The sequence below is a fragment of the Gastrolobium bilobum genome, unplaced genomic scaffold (assembly GCF_033153095.1).
Source record: "Gastrolobium bilobum isolate Gb01-03AN ecotype WA unplaced genomic scaffold, APGP_CSIRO_Gbil_v1 utg367, whole genome shotgun sequence".
Lineage (NCBI taxonomy): Eukaryota > Viridiplantae > Streptophyta > Magnoliopsida > Fabales > Fabaceae > Gastrolobium > Gastrolobium bilobum.
Genome location: NW_026897510.1, coordinates 173,924 through 200,360, shown reverse-complemented (window position 1 = coordinate 200,360; position 26,437 = coordinate 173,924). Strand labels below are relative to the sequence as shown.

Genomic DNA, 26,437 nt, shown 5'->3' with positions numbered 1-26,437 from the left:
TAAAAAATGCTTAAAAAGAGAAAAAAAACAAATTGATACGAATACTTTAAATTAAAAAAAACATAATTAATTAGTTCTGTAAAAAAAAATTAGTTAACATTTAAATATATTTAAGCGTGAATGTAGCAAGTGCACCATATTTAAGCCCTTGTTTTATAAGATAAACCCAAACGGTAGCCATAAGCCCAAAGCCCAAAAAGTGATAAAACCAACCTTTTGGGTGCAATCTAACGGCCAGGATTTCGTGGTTTAGTGTGTGCCTGAAACCCCACAAACACAAGACAAGACATTAGATGGCTGTTCGTATTTTTTTTTTAAGCTAGAAGTTATTTATAAGTATAAGTTAGGGCAAACAAATTTTGAGAAAAGTTCTTATAATGAAAAGCTCATTTTTTTTATAATGAAGAAAAAAACTGAAAACAAAAAGTTTTTAGGAGCAACTTTTTTTTAAGCTCTTATATATATTTCTTGAATTGTGTGTTTTTTTAAAATGAAGGGTGATAAAGATAGAGAGACATAATTTTTTTAAAATATGTGCTTTTAAATAATTTTTAAGTTAAAATTTTTATATAATTTTTAAACAGTTTTCAACTTCTTTTTTTTAGCTTCTAGCTTATAACTTATAAATAACTTCTAGCTTACAAATGAGAGGATCCCAACCGTTTGTAGATGAGAGAAAACACAAGGCATGAGCATATAATATGTATGGAATGGTGTTCACTGTCTCCAACTTGTAATAGAAAACCTGTCTGTCCCTCTAAAGTGGTGTTTTGTGCACCCAACACAACATTACACCCTCTCGGTTATGTAAACGAGGTTTTCTCACTATCATATCATAATATTATGTGTTTTCGTCTCTTCTCTTTGTTTTTTTCTTCATGATTTCAGGGTCATATTCCATTCTTTCTTTTTACCTATATTTCTCCACACAAAAAACAGAAAAATCTCTTTTTTCCATTTAATTCCAATAAATTTCCCATTTTTTCGCTCTCCCTTTGACGTCAGCTACCACAACTCGGATGCTTCACTTTCTCAAGGTAAGATCACTTTCATGGGTTATTGAAAATCCCCCATTTTTTTTTATCTGTTTCTCCATTTTCGATGGTTATAGTTTTCTGGGGTTTGATGGGTTTGTCTGTTTCATCGTTTAATTTCAATTGCAGAATTAAACCAATTTTTTGAATAAAAAGATGATTTTTTTTTAACCTCACTTATATGGGTTTTATCTTATTTTATTGGAAGGGAAGACTTTATCTGGTATTGACTTGGCTTTTCGGATTCCCACTACTGTGGTTGGTTTTTGTGTTATGTATGTCACTATGTCCTGCTTTGTACTATCTTGATTTCATTGGTAGCGTTAAAAGGAAAAGGTTCTTTCTTGTGGAAAATGGTCTTTGCTTTAAGTCAGTGAAAGAAAAGTATTACTGCCTGTTGATATCTTTTGATTGGTCTATTGAAACCCTTTGCTTGGTTGCTTAGGAGATAGAGGAAAGAATATGGTAAAAGTGTTTTGTGTTGATTGTGTTTCCCAAAATTCTTGTTCCAACTGAGTCAACTTTTTGAATTGCTTTTCTCTTCTGCAATCACAGATAGATTGAGCATCCTACTCGGTTGCCTCTTTATATTTTCTTCTTTAAATTTTGTAAGAATTCTCACACTTTTTTTTCCCCTCTTTTCTTCTTCATATTGATCAGGGTCTTAACTTTTCATTCGTTGTTATTACTTATTATTATTATTATTATTATTTGCAGGATTATTTGTTAACTGAATCATAAGTGTAATTGGAATGGAAGGTGATATATTTGGAGATATAGGTAACACAACTCAAGTAGATAGCAGACTTTTACAGGTATTTCAGAAGAGCTTATTGCAAGCCCAAGATATTTTGAATCAGAACCGGCTGCTAATCAATGAGATAAACCAAAATCACGAGTCCAAGATGCCTGATAATCTGAATCGTAATGTGGGTTTGATTAGAGAGCTCAACAGCAATATCAGAAGGGTGGTTGATCTCTATGCTGATCTTTCAAGTTCTTTTACCAAGTCCAGGGAGGCTTCATCTGAAGGGGACTCCAGTGGGACTCTGAAGTCTGATGGAAAAGTCAACCAGAAGAGAATTAGATCCAGCTAATCCATTGAATTTGAGCTTTCATATAAAGCACTGCAATCAAGAAGTTTATTCTGATGCTGGAAATAATTTGTTTGGTGAGACTGTGTATAACTCCTCCAAAGTTTTTTTTATGCCAAGTCTTCTATATTAATTTCATGTCTAGAAGGCATAGAGCTTTAGTTAATCATCTAATCTATTAAAGTAGCATCAATTTGAGAAATGTACAACTGTGATTTCCTATAAAACTGTTAGAACCATGAAATGAAGGCATGTTCATGGACCATTTAATCCAGTTTCCAAGCTTGAACATCTTAGATCTTATTGATATTTAATTGCAAGTTCTGGAGATTATTCAGTTGTTCTGCCTGTTTGATGATTTGGTGGGTTAATATTAGTTTCTTTACTTTTAGTTCTGTATTAAATATTAGATGCCTGAGATCCAAAAACTAACATTTACTGCTTAGTAAATGTCATCATTTATTGATGATTGTAATCTTTAACCAACATTTAAGGCGAGGATTGAAATCCAATGAGGTTATGTGCTGGTCTATTATCACTCTAAAATAACTTGCTTATTTGTTTTCCTCATCTTCATGTCTAGGATGAGCATGTTCAATAATATTAATGACTTTTTGAGATATTTTTCTTCATTATAATTGTTTGAGATGCTTGGTGTGCAAAGAAAGAAAGCGACAATAGCCAATAGGTGAGGACTCGATCTTGGACATCAAACACCCGATTGGAACTAGTGTTTGTGTCTAATCACATGGAAAATAATGGGAATTCTTTGAAATGACCACTTTTTATTGGCTTTTGGTTGGTATAATATCATTGACATGATGGTTACAGAGAGATATATTAAAATAATGAAAGGTGGCATTCTGCCAAACCATGAAAAGTAGTGATAATTGACTTTGGAGGCAGGGAGGGATCTGATATTCTCTTGGTGAAGTAGTTATTTGGAGGCTTCTTGGATGCTGAGGGCCTAGGATCCCCCCATTTACATTTTAATATTTTATAAGGAAAAGAGGTTTGGAGAGAGTTAAAAACAATAAAAGAAAAAGATCTTTAGAGGAAGAAAAAAAAAAGATGTTTTGTCACTTTGGTTTAAATAAAATTTTAATTATTTAGGTTCTGTTCCTTAAAAGTTTTTTTGGATATTTATTTTTTAACATTTACGTATCAGTTTTTATTTTATTGGTATTGTTATTAGTGACTAATGCAAGCAATAGCATCCATAGTTAAAGCAAGGCTCAATATCCATGATTAATGACTACAAGGGGGATCCTCAATGTTCATGATTAGTGACAAATATAAGCATCAATGACTAATTGAGCCTCAATGTGACCATTATTAGTGACTAGTACAAGCATTCGTGGCTAAGGGCATCCTAAATCCCGTTATTAGTAATTAATACTAGCTTCAAATATTAATGAAAGATTGGAAGCCTCAGTGTGACTAATACTGTCATTGAGGCTTGGGATTACTTAATAATTAGTAATGTTATTAAAATGAGATAGGTTATTCTACCTACCATTTTTTTTTGCTTATTTTTACCTACCAACTCTCCAAAAAAGAGAGAGAATAATAAATGTTAATTAAGATTACAATCTAATGATCTTTTAGAGTGGTAGGCAAAGATAGGTAAAAAAAAAAGATAGGTAAAATAACCTATCCTAATTAAAATATATGAAAATTGAGCGACTGAAATAAAATTGGAAATTTATCAGAAATATAATAAAGAAAAGGTCACCCTGAGGCTTTTATTAATATTGGATGCTTCAATGAGATGATTGTGAACCGTGGACCCCATAAAGTTTATATAAATATATTGATGACTCCCTAAATTATGTTAGCCGCGTCTTCCATAATCTTATTTCGCTAAAAGGAGAAAGTAAATAATTGAAATAGCAGAAATGTAAATAGGTTCGCTTGTCTCTAATCCCTCTAAATAATTGAACCAACGACTCCATTGACGTGCGCAAATTTGTTGCTCTTATGAATTGAACTTCATGCACCATACTACCAAGTGGTACGAAAGAGTTGGATCAGAATGATGGTATGTATACCGTATTCGGCCAAACAAAGAAAATTGCTTCCTTATTTCTATTCCACTATAAAAGCACATTGAATAGAAGCAAGCATGTTGTCATTTTTCAATTTTTAATTTGGTAACTTGTACCTGTGGTGTCATATGATCTACATGCTAATTTGAACTTATTATTGCACATATTATAGCAAGTTCATTGCTTTTCTTCTTCTTAATTTGTGGCTCTTTTTATGATTTTCAAGGATGTTGAGACAACAGAGCGAGTGGACTCGTTTCTACCCATTCCAATCAAATAAAAGAGGAAAGCTAAGAAATATTCTGGGAACATCCTAAGAAAGGCTTAAATTTTTTGAGAAATTATATGGTTTAAGCAAACTTCAGGAGATTAAGGGCTAGTTCTAAGCAAATTAGGAGAAGAAATTACGATACGTTATACAGCAAGGAAAACAATGAACCAAGTAAATTTTGCAGTGCATGTTTCCTTTACTTTCTATTTCTTTCCATGTCATAGATGCAGACTTAATGATTAATAAAAGCTATTATTAAAAGGAGGAAAAAATTACAACACATGGGTGACGAAAACATAGGTGCCCCACTTAAGGAATTTTCAAATTGCAAGTGCTATCACAAAAAAGACCTCTACTTTTGGATATGTGATCAGGATGTAGTCATATTTCCCATCCACAATCCACCAGGCAAATCAATGAAATTATTGGTAATGTCAAAATTATGTCTTGAGTGGGGCCTTCTTCTCTCTGTCAGATATCCGAGCAGGAGCTGTGGAATGTGACTTAAATCGACCCCTTCCTTCCCCTTCTTTTTCCTGAAGGATACATATCACGTTCAATCTCTCTCATCATCACAAATATATGTACATGTGTTCATCCAGCATTAACTAAAAGATAGAGAATTTGAACAATGATGTACAAGATGAAGGACAGCTTTCCTGACCTTTTTCTTAACAATCTGAACCACATCCTCATCACGAAGAGGATGACCAAGGCCACAATGTTGTGGGTAGTGCCTTGCACTTGTACCCCAGACCAGAACATACTTCACTTCCTTCACCAAACTTCTGTGTATATGGTTGCAGAAGTCTTCAACAGTGCAGCCACCTCTATCCTAAAACAATTTGCCACAGAAAGTGATATCTCTATGATGGATTAGAAGATTAAAAAAAAAAAAAAGAATACAAAGGTTTTCAAAATAGTTTAAGGGACAACGGTTCATAAAAAGCATAACGATGATGCAACATACAGCAGAAAGAACCACAGGATCACTGAAATCAGGCTGCTGGCCTTGTGGTTTTGTGTAAACTCTAACCAGACCCATTTCATCCCACATCCTCGCAAGCAGTCTGTCTAAGTTCAGCTGTTACAAAAATGCAAACTTAAGTGTTACCAACATATAAAAAAGGGTGAAAAATACAAAACTATAGCTTTATGAAACAATTTCTGGAATATTAAAAGATATAATCACTAAATCTTTATGTTATTTCATATTCTTATGCTGACCCTGGAAATTTGAACCAACCTTCAAATTGCAGCTAATGACAACAGAATTAGGTTGCCGGGCTAATCTGTCCACATCATCAATACCAACAACATCTATCTTGTTGTAGACATATACACACTTCATGTATTTACGGTTTCCTTCAATGACATCTATGAGATCATCCACTGTGGCATCCTCACGGAAAAGGACCTGAAATTAAAGTTGTCAGCCGACTCCCTTCATACAGGAAGGTAATAGAAGACAGAAAACAGAGACTCAATTATGTTATAGTAAATGTGGCAATGGAAATTACAGAATTTATTAAGATGGCATGGTTCCATCACTCTGCTAATAGCCAGTTATATCAAGACTAGCCTAGGCAGGTCAACAATTTTCTCATATCCACAAACAATTCCAGTCTACTTACTATTCAGAATATAGTTCTCATAAACATGGAACTTCACTTCTACTTGGAAAAACATTGATGAAAAGGAAAAGTGATATCAAGGATTAAACTCCGCAATAAAGATGCACTAAGTTAGAGAGTTTTGCACAGATCAAAAAAGGACAAACTACGGGTTACCAGAAAAGCATCAGAGTAAGATATGATAGAAAAATATGTAAACTAAATGCAGAAGAAAATAAAATCACAAATAAGGAATTCATAATCACAAATGTTTGGGGATATTACAATTATTGTTAAGAGATATAAAATACTCTTGGGTCTCTACCTAACAAGTGTGACTTTTCGGAGAGTCAATATTCAATTTGGTATCAAAGCCTCCATGACAACTTGATTAGGAGTATGATCATTGTTGCCCCACTCTTTATAATTAAACTAAATTTGTACATAAGTAGCCAGTGTATTTGCACACACTTCATGCCCAAAAGGCTAATGTGTGAAGGACCAAGACAGAGACATAAAATCATTCTTGGGAGGGATTCATGGTTTTACTAGAGTTGGCCTTTGATATCACCAGCCAGCCAAGAGTCCCAGGTCATCACACTTGCTCCACCACATTTAAACAAACTATGGCAGTATAAAAATGCAAATTTAACATTTAAGTGACTGCAACTCCATAATTATAATATCCCTTCATTACAAGTCCCTGGAAATGAATCACAATTGACATTACTTTACATTTTGCTATATACCTCAGCATTGTGAATTTTGTACTCATGTAGAATCTGATAACAAAGCTTCTCATCCACATGAGTCAAAGGCAAAGTGCTGTTGAATGAAATGCCCCCGGTCTTTTTCTTTTTAAAATATATCTGCCAAGAAATGAAAAGCCCCAAATTAATGAAAAAATGATGACAAATATATATAAATCCAACTCAGATCTATCTATAAAATATACGCTTCATGTCATGTATCCCAATATATCCTTTGGGGCATAAACTTACCTGAGGTGGTCTCTTGTTTAACCGCAAGCCCACAGCTTCCAGCTCCTTAGTCAATATTTGTCTATGACCCTCACTCTGACACATTAAAAAAAGGTCATGGCAAGAAAATTGAAAGTTTAGCAATTCACAATTATATAAATACTACAATTAATCTCTCCAAACGCAGAGTGTAGCAATTCCACAAGGAACATGGATTCAGAAGAAGGATCAGAAAAAAGTGAGCAGACAAACAAGAAGCATTGTGGTGTGATAAGATGTTCTTTAGTAAAAGTGATTAAAGGAATGAAAAGAAAACGGGGAAAGGAAAATATGTTGGATTCACATTTATTCCTTATCAAGTGGAGCAGGAACTTAGAAACATTATCCATTAATATAATGACCTTATGCAATCAGATAAAAGAGTTAAGCAAGTGAATTTTTATTTACAAAGAAAAACTTAAGGGATAGTGTGTAACAATTACATAATGAAAAAGTAATGAGTTTAGTTCCTAGGCCTGTTTGAAGGGTGCCTTTAATTATAATGTTTAACGAGTCAAAACCATCTAAGCTACTCAGTATCCCTAGTCAGAACAGCAATTTACTGCAACAACCAACATATCATTTTATCAACTAGCAATACTAACAAAAAGAGAAAAAGACTGCATTAGAAAATGTCAAATGGCACTTACTTTGGAGGCATCAAGAACCATCAATACTATATCTGAAGACTTGGAAACAGCAATAACCTGAGATTACATTCACAAAGAAAAATTCTTGCACTGTTAATAATACCAAAGCCATGTTTTCCAAAGCAACCACTGAAAAGCACCAAGCATCATATTCTAGTCAATAGTCACCTCTGTTTGATGTATTAGGAAATATAAAAACAGCACTATTTACAAGCTGATTCTCAATTTGTAAGTGCAGGGAAAATACCCTAAAATCTACAACTGGAATGATTAACAAAGCAATTTTAGTTTAACCTGTCTCCCACGTCCCTTTCCTTCAGAAGCACCCTCAATAATTCCAGGAAGATCAAGCAACTGAATTTTAGTATCATTATAATGTATAATCCCAGGAATGCAGGTCAGAGTTGTGAATTCATAAGATGCAGCTTCTGAATGTGTGCCCGTTAACATTGTCAAAAGAGTTGACTTCCCCACACTGGAAAATGGAAAGGAGTCAGAGATAGCGATACTGTACTGGCACATGTTGATAACTGCACAAAGCATTACTATATGCAGTAATTGTTGTCACTGTCAGACAGGCAGTCTATCACATCACATCCCTGTAACAGAGTCTAACTGATTCTGTTGAGTTGGTTATAGGTTATTCAGTTTCTATTACAGAAACCTTTTTTCTGTTGTATGCTATCAATGTTCTGTTTTCATAAATATAGGTTCCTTTCAGTCACAAAAGAACAATTTTACCACTGCTCCAGCCTTACCCTTGCATATGGGTGACATTTTTACTAACCTATATAAATTTTAAGCATACACATACCATATAGGCAGAGACACCCAAAAGTGTGTATGCACATCATGCAAACATACAAGTAAATAAAGACCAATACAACTTTAATCAATTTAGATAATGGTAGTAAATCAAATGCGTTGATTAAAAAAATTAATGGGTAAAATAGTTATTTTAAAAGGCTGACCTTGGAAATCCAATAAGTGCAACACGTCCATGGCCAAATTTCGTAACTTCAAATCCATCTCCACCTCCACTAGAACCCTATTACATAATTAGATAACAACATACACACCTTATAAAAATGTGTACATAAGGATAGCAAGCTGTGGCTGACAAATAATTGAGAAACCCAGGCATGTTGAACTGCAAATAGAATATTGTAAAAGATTCACTAACCAAATTCCTAAACTTCAATAATTATAATGGATCATAGTAGAATAAGAACTAAATAGGAGAAAGAAGAGGATTAAAAAATGAGGATGTTAAGAACTACTCCTATAGCAAAGAAAAAAGGGAAAGCTTCAATAACAGAAAAAACGAACTGAAGGAAACAAAAGAAACAGCAAATTAGCTCCAAAGAGCTGTCCAATCCCTTTGTAAATCGAAAAGAGAAATCCCACAAAAAAAATAAAAAATAAAATATGAGTTCTGACCCACATAGAAGCCAAGAAGACAGTTGTATCCCCAAAAAAATATGAGTTCTCATATCTACAAAAAAATAAAAAAAATAAAATATGAGTTGTGACCCACATAGAAGCCAAGAAGACAGTTGTATCCCCCAGAAATTAAGGGGAAGGAGTTTTTGATCAAAGAATCTGGCATCATGCTCCGTCCATATACATTGTAACCCCACAAAAACATAATGTTACCGTGGATTTTTATTCTCCTTCTTCCTACAGATTGCCTTCAAAATCAATAGACAGAAATTGACACAAGAATTACAGACAAATAAATTGCTCCTCCCTAGGCCACCAATGGGCCCTCCCCATGCATTTGTGACTGTTCTCTCTTGTAAATATGCATGCTAATGAAGCAGTGACAGGAGCATAAATTGTTCAGTAGCTCAAACAACAGTACAAAACAATAAATGTTCAGGGTATGAGCATCAATTTCGTAAAAGATAAAATACTGTCAATGCAGAAAGTTGGACGAGGAATATTCACTCCTTTCCTAATCTACAAATATTAAAACAGAACTCATACTTAAAGTAAATGTCAAACATCTACTACTAAAATGTATGAAATAATTCTTGCTCATGCACTCAGACATCTCATTCTTTGCAAAAAGATAAGAAAAATGATGTATCAAACTCACAGATAAACTTATACTAAAACGGTCCACGAAGTAAACAAACATATCCATGAAAACATAAGCTCGCAACAATCATCGGAAGGGAACACAACATATTGAACTTAGAGTAAATAAAACATAATATGATGTATTGTAAACAGTAATTACAACCATGAGAACAAAAGAAAAAAAAACAATATTATCTTTTTTGCATACTTTTGGTGGCTCCAATAATTGTGTCCTTAGTTTTGCTATCTTCGCTTTGAGCTGCCCAAGATGATACTCTGCATAATAAACAAAATTAAAACCATTTTTAATCATGAAAATATCAAACATAAACTTGAATTCAAAATTAGACCATGAATTAAATAAAACCAAAGAGAGTTTTTAACAAAAATATATATCAGGAGAAACAACAATCACCCAATTTATTTATTTTATTAAAAAAAAGAAACATTTTTTGGGAACTCTATGGTTAATACAATGAGTACCTGTGGCTTTGTTTTTCTGGGTCCGAGCCATCTCGGCTTCAATTTCTTTGATCTTCTCAATGATACCCATTTTCCCTTGTTATTATTACCTCTAACCAAAACAAAAGGCTTATCAGCTATGCCAAACCATAATATTTTTCCCAAAAATTGAAAAAACAAAAAGGAGAAAAAGAAGCTCACCGGAACACACAGCCACACACGATGTCAAAAACGGAGAGAGAGAGAGAGAGAGTAGGTCTGAGAAGAGTGAACAAGTTTCTCCAACAGAGAGAGAAACAGAGACAGAGAAAGAGAAAGAAAAAGAAAAGGAGAGAAGATTAGAATAGATTTAGGCCCAACTAAGATATAGTCTTCATATTGGGCCACTAACTCTAAGGCCCATTCTCTTTTTGACAAACAAATACTTGTAAGTTGTAACCCATAAATCAGTTCGTAACAATAAGGTAGTGTTTGGTTGGGAACATATCAAAATAATCCCATCTAAGTGTAAGTGAGTTTCCTAAAATACCACGTTTCGTTGAGGACATCGTTTCCCTTATCCATCATTCCTCCTTACCCAGCCATCGAGATCAAAGTGAAAAATGGATGAAAATCACATATTCACTTGCCTTCTCCCACCATGGTATTGCTGAGAAATCTGTTTTGATGGAAAGTGAAGATGAAAAATAAGACAAGTTTACCCCTGTTAATCCCAGCTGTACCCCAAATTCGAACACCAGTCTGACTTCGATTCACTTGAGTCTGCCTGTGGGTGGTGGTTCTGCTGTTAATTGGGCTGCATCTATTAGAACACCAAATTGTGTGCTTAAGGAATGGGCAGAGGACCACAAGCTATCACTCTTTTCAGGCTATGAATATCTTTCTACCATGGACATGGTGTGTAAAAGGATTGGTGTAACAGATAAATGTGTGGAGGAAGGGCTCCAAAATCAAGTTCTCCGAAAAGGTTGTAAGAATCTTGGTCTTCAAGTTGATTATGTGCCTAGAAATTCATCATAACATCATTATTGTGGGTCTTGCAACTATGGTTGTAGAAGAGGAGATAAAAAAAGGGACTGAAGTTACATGGCTTGTCGATGTTGTAGATCATGGTGCAGTAATTCTAACAGGATGCATAGCTGATAGGTTTTTTTAAAAGGATAGTTTTGTAATTTTATTAAGTTTTCCCATCAATATTTTATCTTCAACCAAACACACATTCAGAAATTTAATTCAATTTTCCTGGTAAAATTTTGTCCAACCAAACAACTTTTTTAAAACTTTCCTATCTAACTCACTTTCACTGCAGATCTCTAGTATTTATATTTCCCCAGTATTAAAAAATTTCACCTTAACCAAACTCTAGAGTCTCTTTGAATCCTTTCTTTATTGAGTTATAAGCTAGTTAAAATTAAAAAAAAAGTTAAAAGTTATTTAATGATTACTTAAAAAATCTTAGCTTAAAAGTTACTTAAAAGCACATATTTCAAGAAAACTCTCTCTATCTTTATAGCTTTTCATTTAAAAAAACACACAATTTAAGAAAAGTAGATAAGAGTTTAAAAAAAAAGCTCCTCCTAGAAGCATTTGATTTTTAACTTTTTTTTATTATAAAAAAGGAATTTTTATTATAAGAGTTTTTCTCAAAACTTGTTTGTCCTAGCTTCTACTTATAAGTAGTTTCTAGCTTAAAAAACAGGATCCAAAAAGGCATTAAGATTCAAGAATCAGTCATCTTACCTTTTTGAAGAGAATTGCATTACAACATCAGATTAATTTACTTTTAAATAAGGGAAAAATGTTTATTATTTTAAATGACACAATTTATATTCTTTCACTCTCACAAAAGAGGCGAGATCCACACATTTATTTCTTTGTCAACTCTCTCTCCTCCTCTGTCTATCTCTTTCTCTCTCTTAAAATGATACAATTTTATATCCTTTTAAATGACACACAGTTTCCCCTTTAAATAAATATGTTCTAATTTAGTATACAATAATACAACCATATATTTTACATAATTCATTTTAACAATTTTTGGTCGTGTCGTGGTCCAATATATATATATATATATATATATATATATATATATATATATATATATATATATATATATATGATAGGATCCTTTGACATCGGTGTCAAACTTTAAAATTTGACATCAAATCCTAACCGTTGATTTTCGTCAATCAACGGTTATCATTTATTGGCAATTAATGATTAATTAATAAGTGTAATTCCCAATAAATGATAACCGTTGATTGACATAAATCAACGGTTAAGATTTTGTGTCAAATTTTAAAGTTTGACACCGGTGTCAATGGATCCTGCCCCTATATATATATATGTATAGAGCTTTAATGTTTCTACAGAAAATGTAGATAATTTATCTACATTCATTTCCAAAACGACGTTGTTTTGAGTTGAAAAATTAAAAAAATTATAATATGAAAGACTATTATAACCCTAAATAAATTATAATTACAAAAATACTTTGATTTTCGTTCGAGAACGACATCGTTTTAGGCTCAATATAGGTAACTTATCTACATTGACGATAAAAAAGAAACCATATATATATATATATATATATATATATAGGAAAAAATGTGTATCATTTAAAAGGATGTAAAATTTGTCATTTTAAGAGAGAGAATGAGATAGATAAAGGAAGAGAGAGAGTTGACAAAAAAAAATAAAGGTGTGGATTCCACCTTTTTGTGAGAGTGAAAGAATATAAGTTATGTCATTTAAAAGGACAAACACTTTTCCTATATATATATATATATATATATAAAAGACACATATATATATATATATATATAAAAGACACATCTCAGGGTGTATACTAGAAGGCATCAAGAAGATCAGCTCAAAAGGATCAGCTGAGGTGGCAGGAAATACATTAGATGGAAGGAATTCAGTTAGAGGGTAACAAGGAGAACATCTTTCATATAAGTGTAGTAGGTATCTCTTTCATTGAACAACTGATATTTGGATAAAAAAAATATTTCTCTCTCTTATGTGTACAAATATCACAATCATTTATAAATTTCTATTGACTGGTAGCACCAAACAAATGGTACAACAGCCGTATATTAGATATTTCCGATAAGGGGAGTCACATGCTGTAAGTGCTGACATGGCTGCATTGGTTGATTAAGTGATTATAAGGAGCGTGTGACGTGAGAGGTGGGGCAGACTGGATTTGGGCTTGGGCCTGGGAAAGAGCACATCTTTCGAAAGTGTTGCATTTGTGAAATTGTGGTTACTCAATGTCTTCTTCCTTTATGCAATTTGTAGCTGTTATCTATTCTGCATTTCTTCTTCTTAATCTAATAGTTAGATAAGTAATTTCTCTTTTCCATAGATGTAGTCAGTTTTTATTATCAATACAGAAAATCCAGAATATTCTGGGCCAAATTTCCGAATATTTTCATTTCTTTTGCTGTGATATCTAATCCAAATGACATAATTCTTAAAGCTTCAATCCCTTTCCTCCTCTGGATTTATTTCTCATTCGGACCTCTTATGTTATGTGTTTGTACTTTGAATTACTTAAATTTAAACTTTATAACATTTATAAATTATATTGCCATGTAAAGAAAATATTAACACTTCAAAAGTAAATTGATTAAACAGCTGAAGTAGGAATCAACTCTATTATAAAAATAAAATAAAATAAATGTGTAATGTTAAGTATCACAAAGTTGACTTATGTAATGATATAAATGTTATATATACAAAGGTAAGTAAATTAATCTCACTCTAAAAATAAAAATTTCCGATGACAAAAATAAATAAATAAATAACATATCTCCATCTCAACATAATCCCCGGGGTACGCATTAATAAACGGTATAAGGAACATTAGTAAGCTTCGATTAAAATCCTAAGCTTTTGTCATTCCTCTTCTCTAAAGTTCAGATGATTCAATTATCTAAAAAAAAAACAAAAAGTTCAGATGATTTTTCCAAGATTTGCTTCCAATTTTTCATTGTACGTAATTAGTAGAGATTCCTAATTTTTTTTTTTTTTTGACGAAAATAAAATGCAACAACTTTTAATGAAATGAGTTAACTTACTTCTTCAAATTCTTCACTGTCAAATATACTGTATAATATAAATCTTCACATATACCGCGTGTATTTTTGTCACGGGAAAAATATTTGTCCCAATAAATTATAAATATTAATTGACAGAAATCAACGCTTAAGATATAAAAAAACACAAAATTATATCTTTAAAAGAACAAGCTGTTGTCATTGGTTAAATTGTGTTTTGCCGTAAAACAATTATTTGTTGTTCATTGTAAACAATTCCATGAGCTCCATGGAGCATTAGAGTAAGTAGTATATATATATAAAAAAAAAAACCCAAGACTACTAGTAAAGTATATGATTCTAACTTACATAAGAGTACATTAATATAAGACAAAATTTACAACGATCAAAAACAGCCATAATGAAGAACTGACATGAATCTATTAAACTAATCAGTGCATTAAACACTCGATCAATCTCCCAATTGCCTACAAGATTGCATCTACTCTATTCATCCAACAAAGGATTGATTTAAGTGCAGAAGTTAGTTTTTTTTTCGTTTTTTGTTTTATGTTTATAGCTTGATAAGTAATTTCGTAATATTTACATTACTACAAGTACCCTGATCTATCTTCATGCACACTTCCTGCACCAGCAGTTAACTTGCTTGAGCTGAAATTTGGAGGTACCTGAGAATTCATCTCTGCAAGCTCTCTTACACGTACTAAAATTGCCTCAGGAATGGGAGCTGTACCATGCTTCCGCGAATTTATCTATGATACCCCAAAAAAAAAAATTCAAGTTAATATACTCTATGGAAGCTGAATTTATATCTTCTCAAATTTATAATTTAACACTTGTAATAATTCCCACTTTTAGAAGTACCTTGAGGACAAATTCAGGATAAGTTAATAAATAGGAACTGGTTCAATTTGCAATCCACAAAAGCATTCAAACTTAAAAGCATTATACAGAGATAACATAACATGGTTACAATAATAGCTTAATAGGAAGGTTCAGAAATTTGGAAAAATATAAATAAATTGCATAAGGGATAAAACACTAATGGCATCTGAAGTCTCAAGCATGCATGTTGTCTGTTGACACAGTTCCCAGGATATGCAGTGGCAGAAGACACGAGATTGTAGAAAACCTAACTTAACCTACCTCTACAAGATCAATTAAAATTAGTGTCATAAACTCTTACCCCCTCATCTGCAGGTGTCTGTGCAAAGCTAGCTTTAAGCAAATTCCTCCACTTGTCCTGCAAAGCAAAATATGCCTTCAATGTGATTGTGTGCGGAAACAAAGACCAAAATCTGGCCTTGTTAAACATACTCAACCAGCTTTAATATGATCAAAAGTCCACATGACATGGCTTTATCGCCAGAACTCAAAATGAGTACCTTAAGATCAACAGAGGTACGATATGAGTATGATGAAAAGGAGAGTCGTTTGATCTCAGACCACCGCCCTGCTCCACACCGTGACACGCCTTCAACTAATTTCATTACCTCAACAAGAGTCCATGCTCGATGATGTTTCCTCCTCATTCCACCTTTAGCAGTGGGAACTTTAACTATATGTTCACCTGAAGTATGATTAGATGGATCTGCCTTTTTTGGCCTCAATTCCTGACGTTGCTCGATCGTGCCTTTTACCTGACACTGCTTCTCTTTTCCAGGTTCAGAAGAAGACTATGAAGAACACCCAACAACAAAAAGAGACAAAAAAAAAAGAAAAGAATAATCATATCATGTTATTTTTGAATAAAATAAGAAATCAATATCATGTCAAAGTACTCAGTTATCTCTTTCTCAAGTTAGAACCGTGAAAAGTACTGAAGTAAGGGATAACATATAAAAACTTGCACAATTATCTAGTTAATTAAGCTAATACTTCCATTACTAGTCATGTCACTAAATTTCCTCATATGAAAGAAGCCCCAGCAAGTACTAGACTAGGTTAACATGAAGAGGAGAAAACTATATTGGAAACAAGAACAAAAAAGCTGAGAACCATCATAACATTCAGCTATTAAAGGTATAGCAGTTTTCTAAAATAACGGGCTACAGGTGAAATTGGTGCCAGCCATACACTATAGAACAAAATGAACCATTGCCTAGACCTGAGAAAATTATCAATCAACATGTGATCGCCAAAAGGAGTAAGAGCCGCAACTGGGATGTGGGAGGGATGGTGCAATAATGAAACAACATAAAGGTTATTCGATCTAGCTTTAAACAGCACCAGCCCTACACCTTCCAGATGATATACTCAGTTTACAAACCATTAATGAGAATCATTTATTTCCATATTTATTTGGATAGATGAAGAAAAATTATTAGAGAGAAAAGAAGGAAAGTAAGACCAACGATTAAAACAAAAATAACTCCATTTTTGAAGCATTCCAAACATAAAAAATGATTAACAAATGAATTCAAATCCTATTTTTTTCTATTAGGTTCCAAACATGACAATTAATTTCTAAATAAAATAAAATCAACTCAATTCAAATTAAATGAAATCCAATTCAAAAGATTCCAAATACAACCAAAGAGAATATAAAAAAAATAAAGGTAAGCACACATAGCAGCAATGTTGTCTAATATCTATACATATCTACGAACTACAATGGCAACTCCCTTGAAAGAGCCAAGAGAAGAACACTAAATTAAGACCAACTGGAGCAGATTTGACACCCTTAAAGAAGCGAGCATAGTGCTGCAATCAAACATACAGATGGACTACATAACTTGCACAATGCCAGAAAATTTTTGCCTCCTTGCTTATACCCCCAAGCCCCAACAATTAACCATCAGAATCTGCTCGAAAGTAGGTCACACCCAGGGCACATAAAAAAACCCTCAGACAAATTGTTCCACAAGAAAGCTGCAACCATACAAGGTAATAAAGTAGGACGCAAAATTGACTCCAGTTATCTGACTTATTGTTCCACAAATGAAAATATTTTTGCCAGAACTCCGAAATTATAACTGTCCCAAAAATTGATAAATATCTTCAAAGAAAATTGGTATAAAGTACAAACCCACTGCAATATCAATTTCATTTGCCACCAAGTTGAGTTTCAGCATTCAATAAAGGAAATATAAAGAAGCAACTTAAGCAATATAGATTAGAAGCCAACTACATTTTACAAAAATAAAAACAAAAGTCAACCATATCCAACAGATTATGTGATTTCTTCAGGCACTATAATTTCTCAATTCCGGTGGCAGGTTGAGAGTTATCAAACACTATAACAACACTTCCTAACCCTCCTATAGTCCTATAGCTCTACTTTATCTCTTTTCTAATAATATTAATCTTCTTTTAATGAATTTTTTCCTTTATCCCAAAAACAAAAATAAAGAGCCTACACTTTCTACCATGAAAAGAGGCTTAGTAGGTCTTACTGGCCGATAAAACTTTCCAGGCGTGGATCTTGGCTTCAAGACTTTGTCTGGACTCTCACTCCCATCATCAGAACCATGCTCTCCAAGGACCTTATTACCGAATTTCTCAGTTTCACCCATGCCAGTTGGATGGAATTTCTGAAACAAAAACATAATGTTTTCAGTTGAAAGAAAATTAAAATATTTAACAGAACTATCATATAACAAAATAATTTCCAAAACAATCAAGAGACTCTCTTGGAAAGACACAACAGGAGTAAAAAGCACCACTGGAAAGACACACCAAAAAAGATACATTTCATAGGCATGCTTTCATACACAACAAGGCCCCAAGACGACATTAATAGGAGTAATTGCTTTGGCATTAAAATAATAATCGGAGAAATAGGTTAAAAGCATTATGTATCTGACTCAACAAAAATATAAACAGAAGCACTAACTTGAATATTGAGTTACTGAATTTATCTTTTAAAAGAACATGATTTTCTCATGTTAAAATATCTAGAAAATATCTCATATTACCATTACTGTACCTTAGAATATTTTAGATGATCTTTAGGAATAATTTCCATATTTCATTATTTGTTTCCTTCTTTGATTAAGACTGGGAGTCCAGTAATAGTACAAATATTGGTTACTGCTTTGTATTTTGTAACACATCATTACACACACTATATCAATATTATATTTTATTAATGAGAATTTGTACTCTCTTTTCTTCATTCTCTATCTAAATCCCTATAATTTCAACATTTGGCATCAAGCAGCAATAGGGACTGTGAGAAGAAACAGAATGTATGAACAAGAAGATTAGAAGAATCATGCTTCACTCAGAGGGTAAAGCTAAAACTAAATGTTGCTTTGACATATTAAAGTATGAAACAGTATCACTTACCTTAAGAGACATGATATTTTTCCTTGGACGACTTCTTCGAATCCGAGAAACACAAGGAATTTGGACACTAGAACCTCCAAGAGAATCTAACCTGGTGATAAATGTTCTCACCTCTGAAAAAGCATTCCTAGCAGGCCTGATGCATGAAGTTGGAGAAACATGTCCAGGTTCCATATTTCTATTAGAACTTAACAACCTAGGGTTGTGCTCTCTAGATTCACTTTCAGAGAGTTCTTCAATATATCTCTTTGTGGGCTTCCGTATTCTTTTTGCAGCTCTTTGTTCTGCTTGATGATCCTCACCTCCCAATTCATGTTCCATGTTATGATTTCTCAGTCTTGTTTCAGAAACAACTTGGTTGTCCTCAATTCCACAACCCTCCACTACAGATGAATCCTTATAGTTGACATCATCTTCAGCCATATTTTCAATAGAGATTACAGGTGCAGCATTCACATTTCCAGAACTGTCTTCTTCACATTTTCTAACTATTTTGTTATCTTTAACAATGAAAGTTGTTGCTGAAACATCACATGAGTTAGTTAAACTTATGGCAATCCTCCTTTTCAGCCACTGCTTGTCTTTCACAGTAGTTTCCCGACCAAAAGTCACCTTAAACAATTCATGAAGTTCTCTGATTGATAGCTTGTCCAAGCATATTTCTCCTTCTAACATTGAAAAATCAGGCATCAAAGTCGAGTAGACAGCAGAAGCAGATGATCCACTTTCTATCACTCCATCTGAAGGTCTGGAACACTGATCAATACTCCCAGATTGATTACTATGAGTATAATTTAAACTTGATGCTATAGAAGGTATTTCCTGGTGGGGAGTTTCAGATTGAACCTTCTCATCCATGACAGGAAATTTATCAGCAGAACAGTGGCTGTCTATATTTACAGGAGAATGAATAGGAGATCCACACGTTAAGCGAAGTTTCTCTTCGTGTTTGACCTTTTGCAACATCTGCTCAATGTACTACAAGAAATTTTAGAGGTCAAGAAGGACCCTAGGAAACAAAATACTATAAATACCAGGATATGCAGACACGCAGCCAAAAAGCCAGAATCTATGTGCCCATAACCCAATAAAAAGAAAACCCACAACATACAATAAGAAATTACGACATAATTAACCATTTCCTAATAAAACTACATAGAATAATGTAAAGGATTAAAAATCCAAGGTTAAAGACTCATACAAAAGTTTAAATCCAAACAAGCACATAAATGCATGCTCATGATGAGGAAAAAATCTATGATCCATGGTACCTTTTTAAACTTTCTTATTGTGTCTAAGGTGAAAAGGTTGCAATATACAAACGTAAATCCAAGCACAATTATTTGCTATAGTTCTTCCAAACCAAGGCATCACCATTCACCAATTATTTAATGCTACAATTCTATATTCAATAAACCTTAGTAGGTCAATAACATATATAGAATTTGTTATCTCTTACTACATTACTCATACAATGTAAACTTACCATCATTTTCTTTTCTGAGCAAAGAAGAAATTTAATTACAGAATAATGAGAAAAATTACAACCAAGGGTAAGTACACATTGGCATTGCATGATTCACAAATGGGAAAGTGCATCCAGGAACTCATCTTTTCCGAATCAGAATGCATGTGCCTTAACTGCAAGAATATAATAGTATTTCTGAGAAGTGACCAATACTTCTCAGACCTGCATCTACTCTACAGAAAGAAAGAATGCAATTATACCACGCAGAAACTTGCCGTGATTACTACATAAATGTTTAAAACTCAATTAAGTTATTAAATATGGTTCGCCACTTTCTATACATTTCACAATTTAACCAAAAGGAATATTATACAGGTCACTCCTTTATCAAGTATGCTCTAATAGAAGAAACCATTTACATACACCAACTTCTTCCAAGTGTTCAAACAGAATTGCGGGTTAAAGCATAGTTCATACTTTTAAAGAATTTTATAATGCTGAACAAATAATGAAAAGGAATCTAAACGTTAGAGAGAAGGAAGGAAGGAGGAAAAAAACAAAAGAGAGCCAATTACCTGAAATTTTGCATTTAGTTTCCCCAAATCTGCATCCGCAGTGCCTAATTGTGAAACACCGCGGTATTAGTTGAAAGAAAATATGAAAAAAGATATTAGTAAGGGAAATGAGTAAGTTAGCCAAGATGGTAATAGCCTAAACTTTAAGAACAGTCAAGACCATATAACTAATGAGAATGTCAAGAGCCCATCAACTTTTTCAAATAGATAATAAGTATTATACCCTTTGAAGTCGCAAACATGCTAATAATTTTGGGAAAGAATAACAAGAATGCATTCATCGACAAAAAACTTAATTGATGTATGAGAGAAACAAAGCTTCAAGCCTTCAACAGCTTTACACACAGAAAACATTGACCCCAAACTAACCATGGGTAGAAAGGGAGGCTGTTCATAACCAAAATAAAATTAAAACTAAAGACACCAACACACAAATTTTAGTCTTAAAACAATTAAAAGAAGACATAAACAACACTCAAATCCCTAGTTTGGCAGATGTAAAACTGTAGTAACAACCATCTAAGAAATCCCCGGATATAGTCTGACGTAACCACTACTGCAAATGCTTTGGCATGCTGTTCAAAATGTTGAGTAGCAATTTATACAACTGAAAGATTGAGCATAAACCTTCTGAGCATTCCAATCGAAGCTTCCCAGAAGATGATCTTTCAATCGATATGCATTCCAAACTCTGCCCTGTGTCTGCAACAACACGCATTTCACTGTTTTCATACTCAAGAAAATCCTCCACCTCCATTACTTCATCATCTGTTGCAGGCACTAACCTCCCATCACCTTCAACCTAAAGATCATATCAGACAGCTCATAAAATTATGAATAAAGCCTAGACAGAAGTATGAATCATAGAACAAAAATGTAGAATACTTTCTATTAGACTTCCCTTTCTCTTTAATTTAATTAAACTAAATCTAACACATTGTCACATTCCATTTTCAAATTTTCAACATTTCATTTTGGTCATTAAGAAAATTAGGGAAGGTAAGAATAATTTAGCCAAATCACAAAGGAGCTCAGTTCAATTTACATAATTAGACAACAGTGATTAAAGAAAGTAATTTTACAGAATAACTAGACTAAAAAAGGAAGATGGGAAACCGTAAGGTATTTTGTTAATTTGTAGTAGAGATCGCAGGCCACTTCTGGAAAAAAAAATGGTATCAAGGTATTAAATGCAATTATAAATAATAGGCACACAAAAAAGTGATGCAGCTAGAATAGCAAGCTATCATGCTGATTAAAATGTGTGAATGATTTTATGAGGATTATTTATTTGGACTTCTTAATTATTAGATTACGGATGCTATGCACATTTTGTCATCGAAAAAATCATAGAACACTTCAAGGACACTGTTTAGGGCTTTAGTCTAATGCGCAGGTGTATTACAAGGCTGACAAAAAATAACCTTATAAATGTTTAACAACTCATAAAAGGCTATTGGTATACTGAATTGGAAACAAACACAAGGGTTCCACAGCAACTTCCTTCGTATTGATATTGCCAAGAAGTATTGGACAGTTGCCATCAAACTAAGAAGTAGCAAATTTTCCCCATACCTGGAGCACACTAAAAACAAAAAATAGCAAAAATCCAAATTACATTGACATACTGAAACAGTTAGTAACTAGATATATACCCGAACGAGCTTGTATACAACAGGATTGGCAATCTGCTTCGGTGAAGATAAAGCAGAACTGCTTCTATCAACCCCACTGTCCTCAAGCTTCCCATCATCATTATCCTCAATTGCAATCACTGTTTCCATGGAATATCAACCACATGCACCTCAAGTACACAAACTGTTAAAACCGAAAAAACAACAACAACAGCAAAAAAGTTAACATACAAAAATACACTATTTCAACACAAGCAGCACAAACAACAAAGAATAAAAATTGGCAGAGTGAACATCTTAGCACTTCAAAAATTAAAACTTCCCGAAAAAAGAATCATACCCCAGAATCATAAAGCAACAATTGACCCCCCAAGATAACATACACACTTGCTCCACACACACACACAGCACAAAATTGTAACCCCAATTTACAAAATACTACAAAAAAACTCCTCAAAGAAAAGAAATGCATTTTTTGGGGTTGATGAGAAACTGAATTAAAGGCAACCCAAATGAGAAAAATTTAAAATTGGGCTCACCATAGAGGAAAGAGCGATTCGACTCAGTAGCTGAAGCAGTAAAACCTCACTGAAAATGAACGATTCCAACGAGTTGAAAAACTTGTGTTTTCTCTTCTGTTGATGAGGAATCGTGAAAGACGAAACTTATTACATAAGCAAAAGTTAAATAAATTTGAAGGACATTGGAAATTAATTGTTTTCTCTTTTTATGTGATTTTTTTATTTTACTTATTTTTTGCAAATTTGTTTTTTTTATTTTTTTTTTGCGTTGGTGACTATGGTTTTTAGGTTTGCTTTTTGATTACGCTGAGCTGAGAGTCTAGTTTCGGATTCGAAATTTTCTGTGAACTGTAGTTCAATGTGGCCCTAGATTCCGGATTTTTTTTTTTTATTTTGCTTTGGACTTTCTCTGTCTGTACGTATGTCTCTGCACAGTTTTCAAGAATGTTTAGATGGTAAAAGCGTTTATTGTTCAGTTATTATCCCTTAAATTTCAAAAAATGTAATTTTCATTTAATTTGAAACTGAGATAAAGTTGCTTTTTAGAAAAAATTTAAATGCCTTCCATATAAGTATCTCACTAGTTAAGTAATTATGAACTTATTGGGAAATAAAATGTTAGAATAAGAAAAACAAAATTAATAATGTTCAGATAAGAATAAGAAATTTTATATATAATCTTAATCGTTAATCTATTAATATCAAACTACTATTTTAATTAATAAATTAAAATTGTTAGGTATAAGTAAGTCAAGAGTAAAAATGTAAATGTAAAATAATCCTATACTGAATACAAATATTCACATTTAAAATTAACACATTCTATAAAAATTATGGCATAAATGTCCTATCTAGCATTTCTATAGGAAACTAATATGAATATATTGTTCATTGAAAATTACAATATAAAAATTTCAACTTTTCAAACAATGTAACTAGTAACACAATATTTAATAATAATGTAACAAACCTTAGATTACATATAGTTAATCAAATTTAACCTCATAAAATTATCAACTATGGTTAGTTTTTAGTATGCAATTAAAATTTGTGGAAGAAGCTCTTTATGAAGCAAAATTTCTTACCTCTTAAAAATTAAAGGATGTTTGATACGCAAATAATAATTTTAATTTAAAGTGCTAAATGCTCAATAAGGATGATTTAGTTCGTTTATAATGTCGTTGCTTGCAACATATATAAGGGTGAGGGGGAAGAGGTAGGTTAGAAATGATGCAATTCATAAAGGGATTCACAGAGAAATGATGCATTAGGTTAGGTTAGAAAGAAAGGAGCTTTGATGAATTTCAAAAAAAAAAAAAAAAATGCAACGTGGTTAAGACACGAATGAGGTAAAATTTTACCCTTCTCAATTTCAATAACATTTAATCTCGATAAGGAAAAATAATTTTATGGTCCTGCTTAGCATTGGCAAAATGGACCAACCTGACTCAACTCGACCCAACCCGCATTCAATTCGAAAAAAATGAGCTAGGTTAGGGTTGGCTCGAAAAATAAACTAAACAGAAAACTCAACCCAACTCAACCTGAGTCGGGTTAGGGTTGGCTCGCGGGTTGACTCGAAAAAATAAAAAATAAAATAAAATTCTACTGATGCTATAACTTCTAAATTTTTTCCCTAAATTATTGATTCATTCAATACAAAGATATTATACTAATATAAACAATAAAAAAAATTGCATTTGGACTTGGACTTATTGGCAGTTGACACCACATTCACACTGTCACACATACTATAAAAATGTCCTTAATGCACGGTTTTGGACTTATTGTCAGCCGCAGGGTATTTTTGTTTTGGTATTTGGAATTAGGATTTTAGGTTTTATCTTTTCACTTTACCTTCATTAATTTTTATACTTTTATATTAAAAAAAACCATAACCCGCGAGCCAATTCGTTTGACCCGTGGGTTGGCTCAATTTTTTTCGAGCTGACTCGAGTTACTAACTCATTTTCCCTAACCCAACCTGACTCATTTTAACCGGCTCGGGTTGGCTCATTTTTGCCAAGCCTAATCTTGCTCTCTCTCTTCCTTTTTCCTCTCTCTCTCTCTGAGGGGGTGCATTGGTCCCGATCCACTACATATATGCTCCTCGATAAGAGGGTTTTTGACCAAAAAAATGCAAATTAAAAAAAATTCACCTGTTTAGTTTATTGATCAAATGTTTTACTAGACTAATGCAGGAAGACGCGTTTCAGGTGGTTACGCGTTTAGTCGCGCACCTGACACATGCGTGTTTCTGACAAATCTGAACACGTCTGTACCAGGGTTGTGTTTGTGTTAGTATATGAATGTCCTAGAGACAATCTTTTAATTAGATTATGACATATGTGGACCTTTGTATTGTCGCAAATAAATAAAAGCACTATTTATCCGGTTTCATATTTTGTCTCAATATTACTGTTAATATTTTATATGAGTAACTGGATAAACCCCTTGGAATAAAATAGGTATCTCTTGAGTATCTGTGATGAGATCACGATCATGAGGATTCAAGGATACTGGATATTTATTCCTAATTTTATGTTCCTAGTCTAGAGACACTGAGAATGGGGATCAGTGATCTCGGGTAAGACTAGCACGACTTATCTACTTGTATTCGAATGCAAGGTAAAGACCTCATGAGCTACAGATATGGAGATGTCTTAGCTAAAGTCATGGGTGGATCTATAAGGGTATAGCTCGCACTGAACAGACCCACAAAAGAGACTCTATGAGAAAATCTTACAGAGAGTATCATTAGAGTAGTCTCTTTATATTTGGGTATGTCTTTCCTTAGACCAGAAGTTATTACCTACTGTATACCTCGTCTGCCTGAAACACGGAGACTCATAGGTATACTGTTGGGCTTGTCCTGAAAGAGCACAGGGCTAGGGTGATAAGCTGAAGGAATTCGTCAAATCTGTGTGAGAGATTAGGTTATCTGTAAACCGGAGAAATCGGGATGACATTTACAGGGACTCGGGAATCTATGCATAGTAAAAGAGATCATGAGATGATCTGCTTTTAGAGTCAGTAAATTGAAGATTCCCTATTTCGAATAAAGCTTACCCTAAACCGCAAGGGTTGATACGTTTCCTTACGCTAGGTTTTATGGGAAGGTAACCGAGACGAAAAGAAACACATACGGCAACCAAATTTGTGTAATAGGATGATCAAGTCATTAATCTAACTAGCTCTGGGGCAACAAAGCATTGCTAGTGCTCTGTGTTGTCATTAAATGGGTTGTGGGCTTGTTGGGCCCGAGCTCATTTATGTCAGTGGCTATGTTGGACCTAATGGGTCACACACTAACACCTTAATGTCATGATGATATAGCATTAAAAGGTATTGGGCCTACTAATGGTTGTTAGCCCAAGATGAAGTTTGGAAGCCCGCCTAAGAGGGAGAGGGCGCATGGTATTGTTAATGGGTTTGGATGGTCCAAGACATTACTAATTAATTTAATTAGTTAAATTAATTATCAAATATTTAAATTTTGAATTTTGAATTTGAAATTTGAATTTTTGAATTTGAATTTTGAAATTTGAATTTTGAATTGGAAATTTGAATTTTGAATTTTGAATTTGAATTTTGAAATTTGAATTTGAA

At 33.2% G+C, this 26,437-nt stretch overlaps 3 protein-coding genes across 11 annotated transcripts; 1 reads left to right on the top strand and 2 right to left on the bottom strand.

Annotated features, from left to right (window-relative positions):
* Window positions 1-673: 673 nt before the first annotated feature.
* On the top strand, window positions 674-2,452 carry LOC133307515 (protein ELF4-LIKE 4-like). Of its 6 annotated transcripts, none has more exons than XM_061508034.1 (3): window positions 674-1,037; window positions 1,590-1,642; window positions 1,752-2,452. In XM_061508034.1, the coding sequence occupies exon 3, from the start codon at window positions 1,787-1,789 to the stop codon at window positions 2,129-2,131; it is 345 nt and encodes a 114-aa protein (XP_061364018.1). In that variant the 5' UTR covers window positions 674-1,037; window positions 1,590-1,642; window positions 1,752-1,786; the 3' UTR covers window positions 2,132-2,452. The 6 variants fall into 6 exon arrangements, with proteins under 6 accessions (XP_061364018.1, XP_061364017.1, XP_061364022.1 ...); XM_061508037.1 differs by lacking the exon at window positions 674-1,037 and adding an exon at window positions 1,071-1,257; XM_061508036.1 differs by lacking the exon at window positions 674-1,037 and adding an exon at window positions 1,433-1,499.
* Window positions 2,453-4,600: 2,148 nt separating this feature from the next.
* LOC133307506 (developmentally-regulated G-protein 2) lies at window positions 4,601-10,599 on the bottom strand. Its single transcript, XM_061508012.1, has 12 exons — window positions 10,478-10,599; window positions 10,298-10,388; window positions 10,023-10,090; window positions 8,701-8,777; window positions 8,024-8,204; window positions 7,730-7,786; window positions 7,062-7,136; window positions 6,810-6,929; window positions 5,694-5,864; window positions 5,418-5,531; window positions 5,112-5,282; window positions 4,601-4,983 (listed from the first exon to the last, which is right to left on the bottom strand). Exons 2-12 carry the CDS (start codon window positions 10,365-10,367, stop codon window positions 4,888-4,890), a joined length of 1,200 nt encoding a protein of 399 aa, XP_061363996.1. The 5' UTR covers window positions 10,368-10,388; window positions 10,478-10,599; the 3' UTR covers window positions 4,601-4,887.
* A 4,058-nt stretch (window positions 10,600-14,657) lies between these two features.
* On the bottom strand, window positions 14,658-22,977 carry LOC133307512 (uncharacterized). Of its 4 annotated transcripts, none has more exons than XM_061508024.1 (9): window positions 22,847-22,977; window positions 22,329-22,491; window positions 21,301-21,475; window positions 20,674-20,717; window positions 18,631-19,608; window positions 17,736-17,873; window positions 15,726-16,016; window positions 15,527-15,583; window positions 14,658-15,092 (listed from the first exon to the last, which is right to left on the bottom strand). In XM_061508024.1, exons 2-9 carry the CDS (start codon window positions 22,455-22,457, stop codon window positions 14,931-14,933), a joined length of 1,974 nt encoding a protein of 657 aa, XP_061364008.1. In that variant the 5' UTR covers window positions 22,458-22,491; window positions 22,847-22,977; the 3' UTR covers window positions 14,658-14,930. The 4 variants fall into 4 exon arrangements, with proteins under 4 accessions (XP_061364008.1, XP_061364009.1, XP_061364012.1 ...); XM_061508025.1 differs by having other exon boundaries at window positions 22,329-22,477; window positions 22,847-22,939; XM_061508028.1 differs by lacking the exon at window positions 22,847-22,977 and adding an exon at window positions 21,790-21,833 and having other exon boundaries at window positions 22,329-22,439.
* Between the last annotated feature and the right edge of the window lie 3,460 nt (window positions 22,978-26,437).

What these genes read in the sequence shown, in the direction of transcription:
- LOC133307512 (XM_061508024.1), bottom strand. Translation starts at nt 22,457, where the DNA reads ATGGAAACAGTGATTGCAATTGAGGATAATGATGATGGGAAGCTTGAG. An exon ending in TTGTATACAAGCTCGTTCGG is followed by an intron (nt 21,476 to 22,328) that starts GTATATATCTAG and finishes TATGATCTTTAG; the next exon opens with GTTGAAGGTGATGGGAGGTT. An exon ending in AACTAAATGCAAAATTTCAG is followed by an intron (nt 19,609 to 20,673) that starts GTAATTGGCTCT and finishes AATTTCTTGTAG; the next exon opens with TACATTGAGCAGATGTTGCA.
- LOC133307506 (XM_061508012.1), bottom strand. Translation starts at nt 10,367, where the DNA reads ATGGGTATCATTGAGAAGATCAAAGAAATTGAAGCCGAGATGGCTCGG. An exon ending in AATTATTGGAGCCACCAAAA is followed by an intron (nt 8,778 to 10,022) that starts GTATGCAAAAAA and finishes ATTATGTAATAG; the next exon opens with GGTTCTAGTGGAGGTGGAGA. An exon ending in ACAAAATTCACAATGCTGAG is followed by an intron (nt 5,865 to 6,809) that starts GTATATAGCAAA and finishes CTTTAATTTCAG; the next exon opens with GTCCTTTTCCGTGAGGATGC.
- LOC133307515 (XM_061508034.1), top strand. Translation starts at nt 1,787, where the DNA reads ATGGAAGGTGATATATTTGGAGATATAGGTAACACAACTCAAGTAGAT.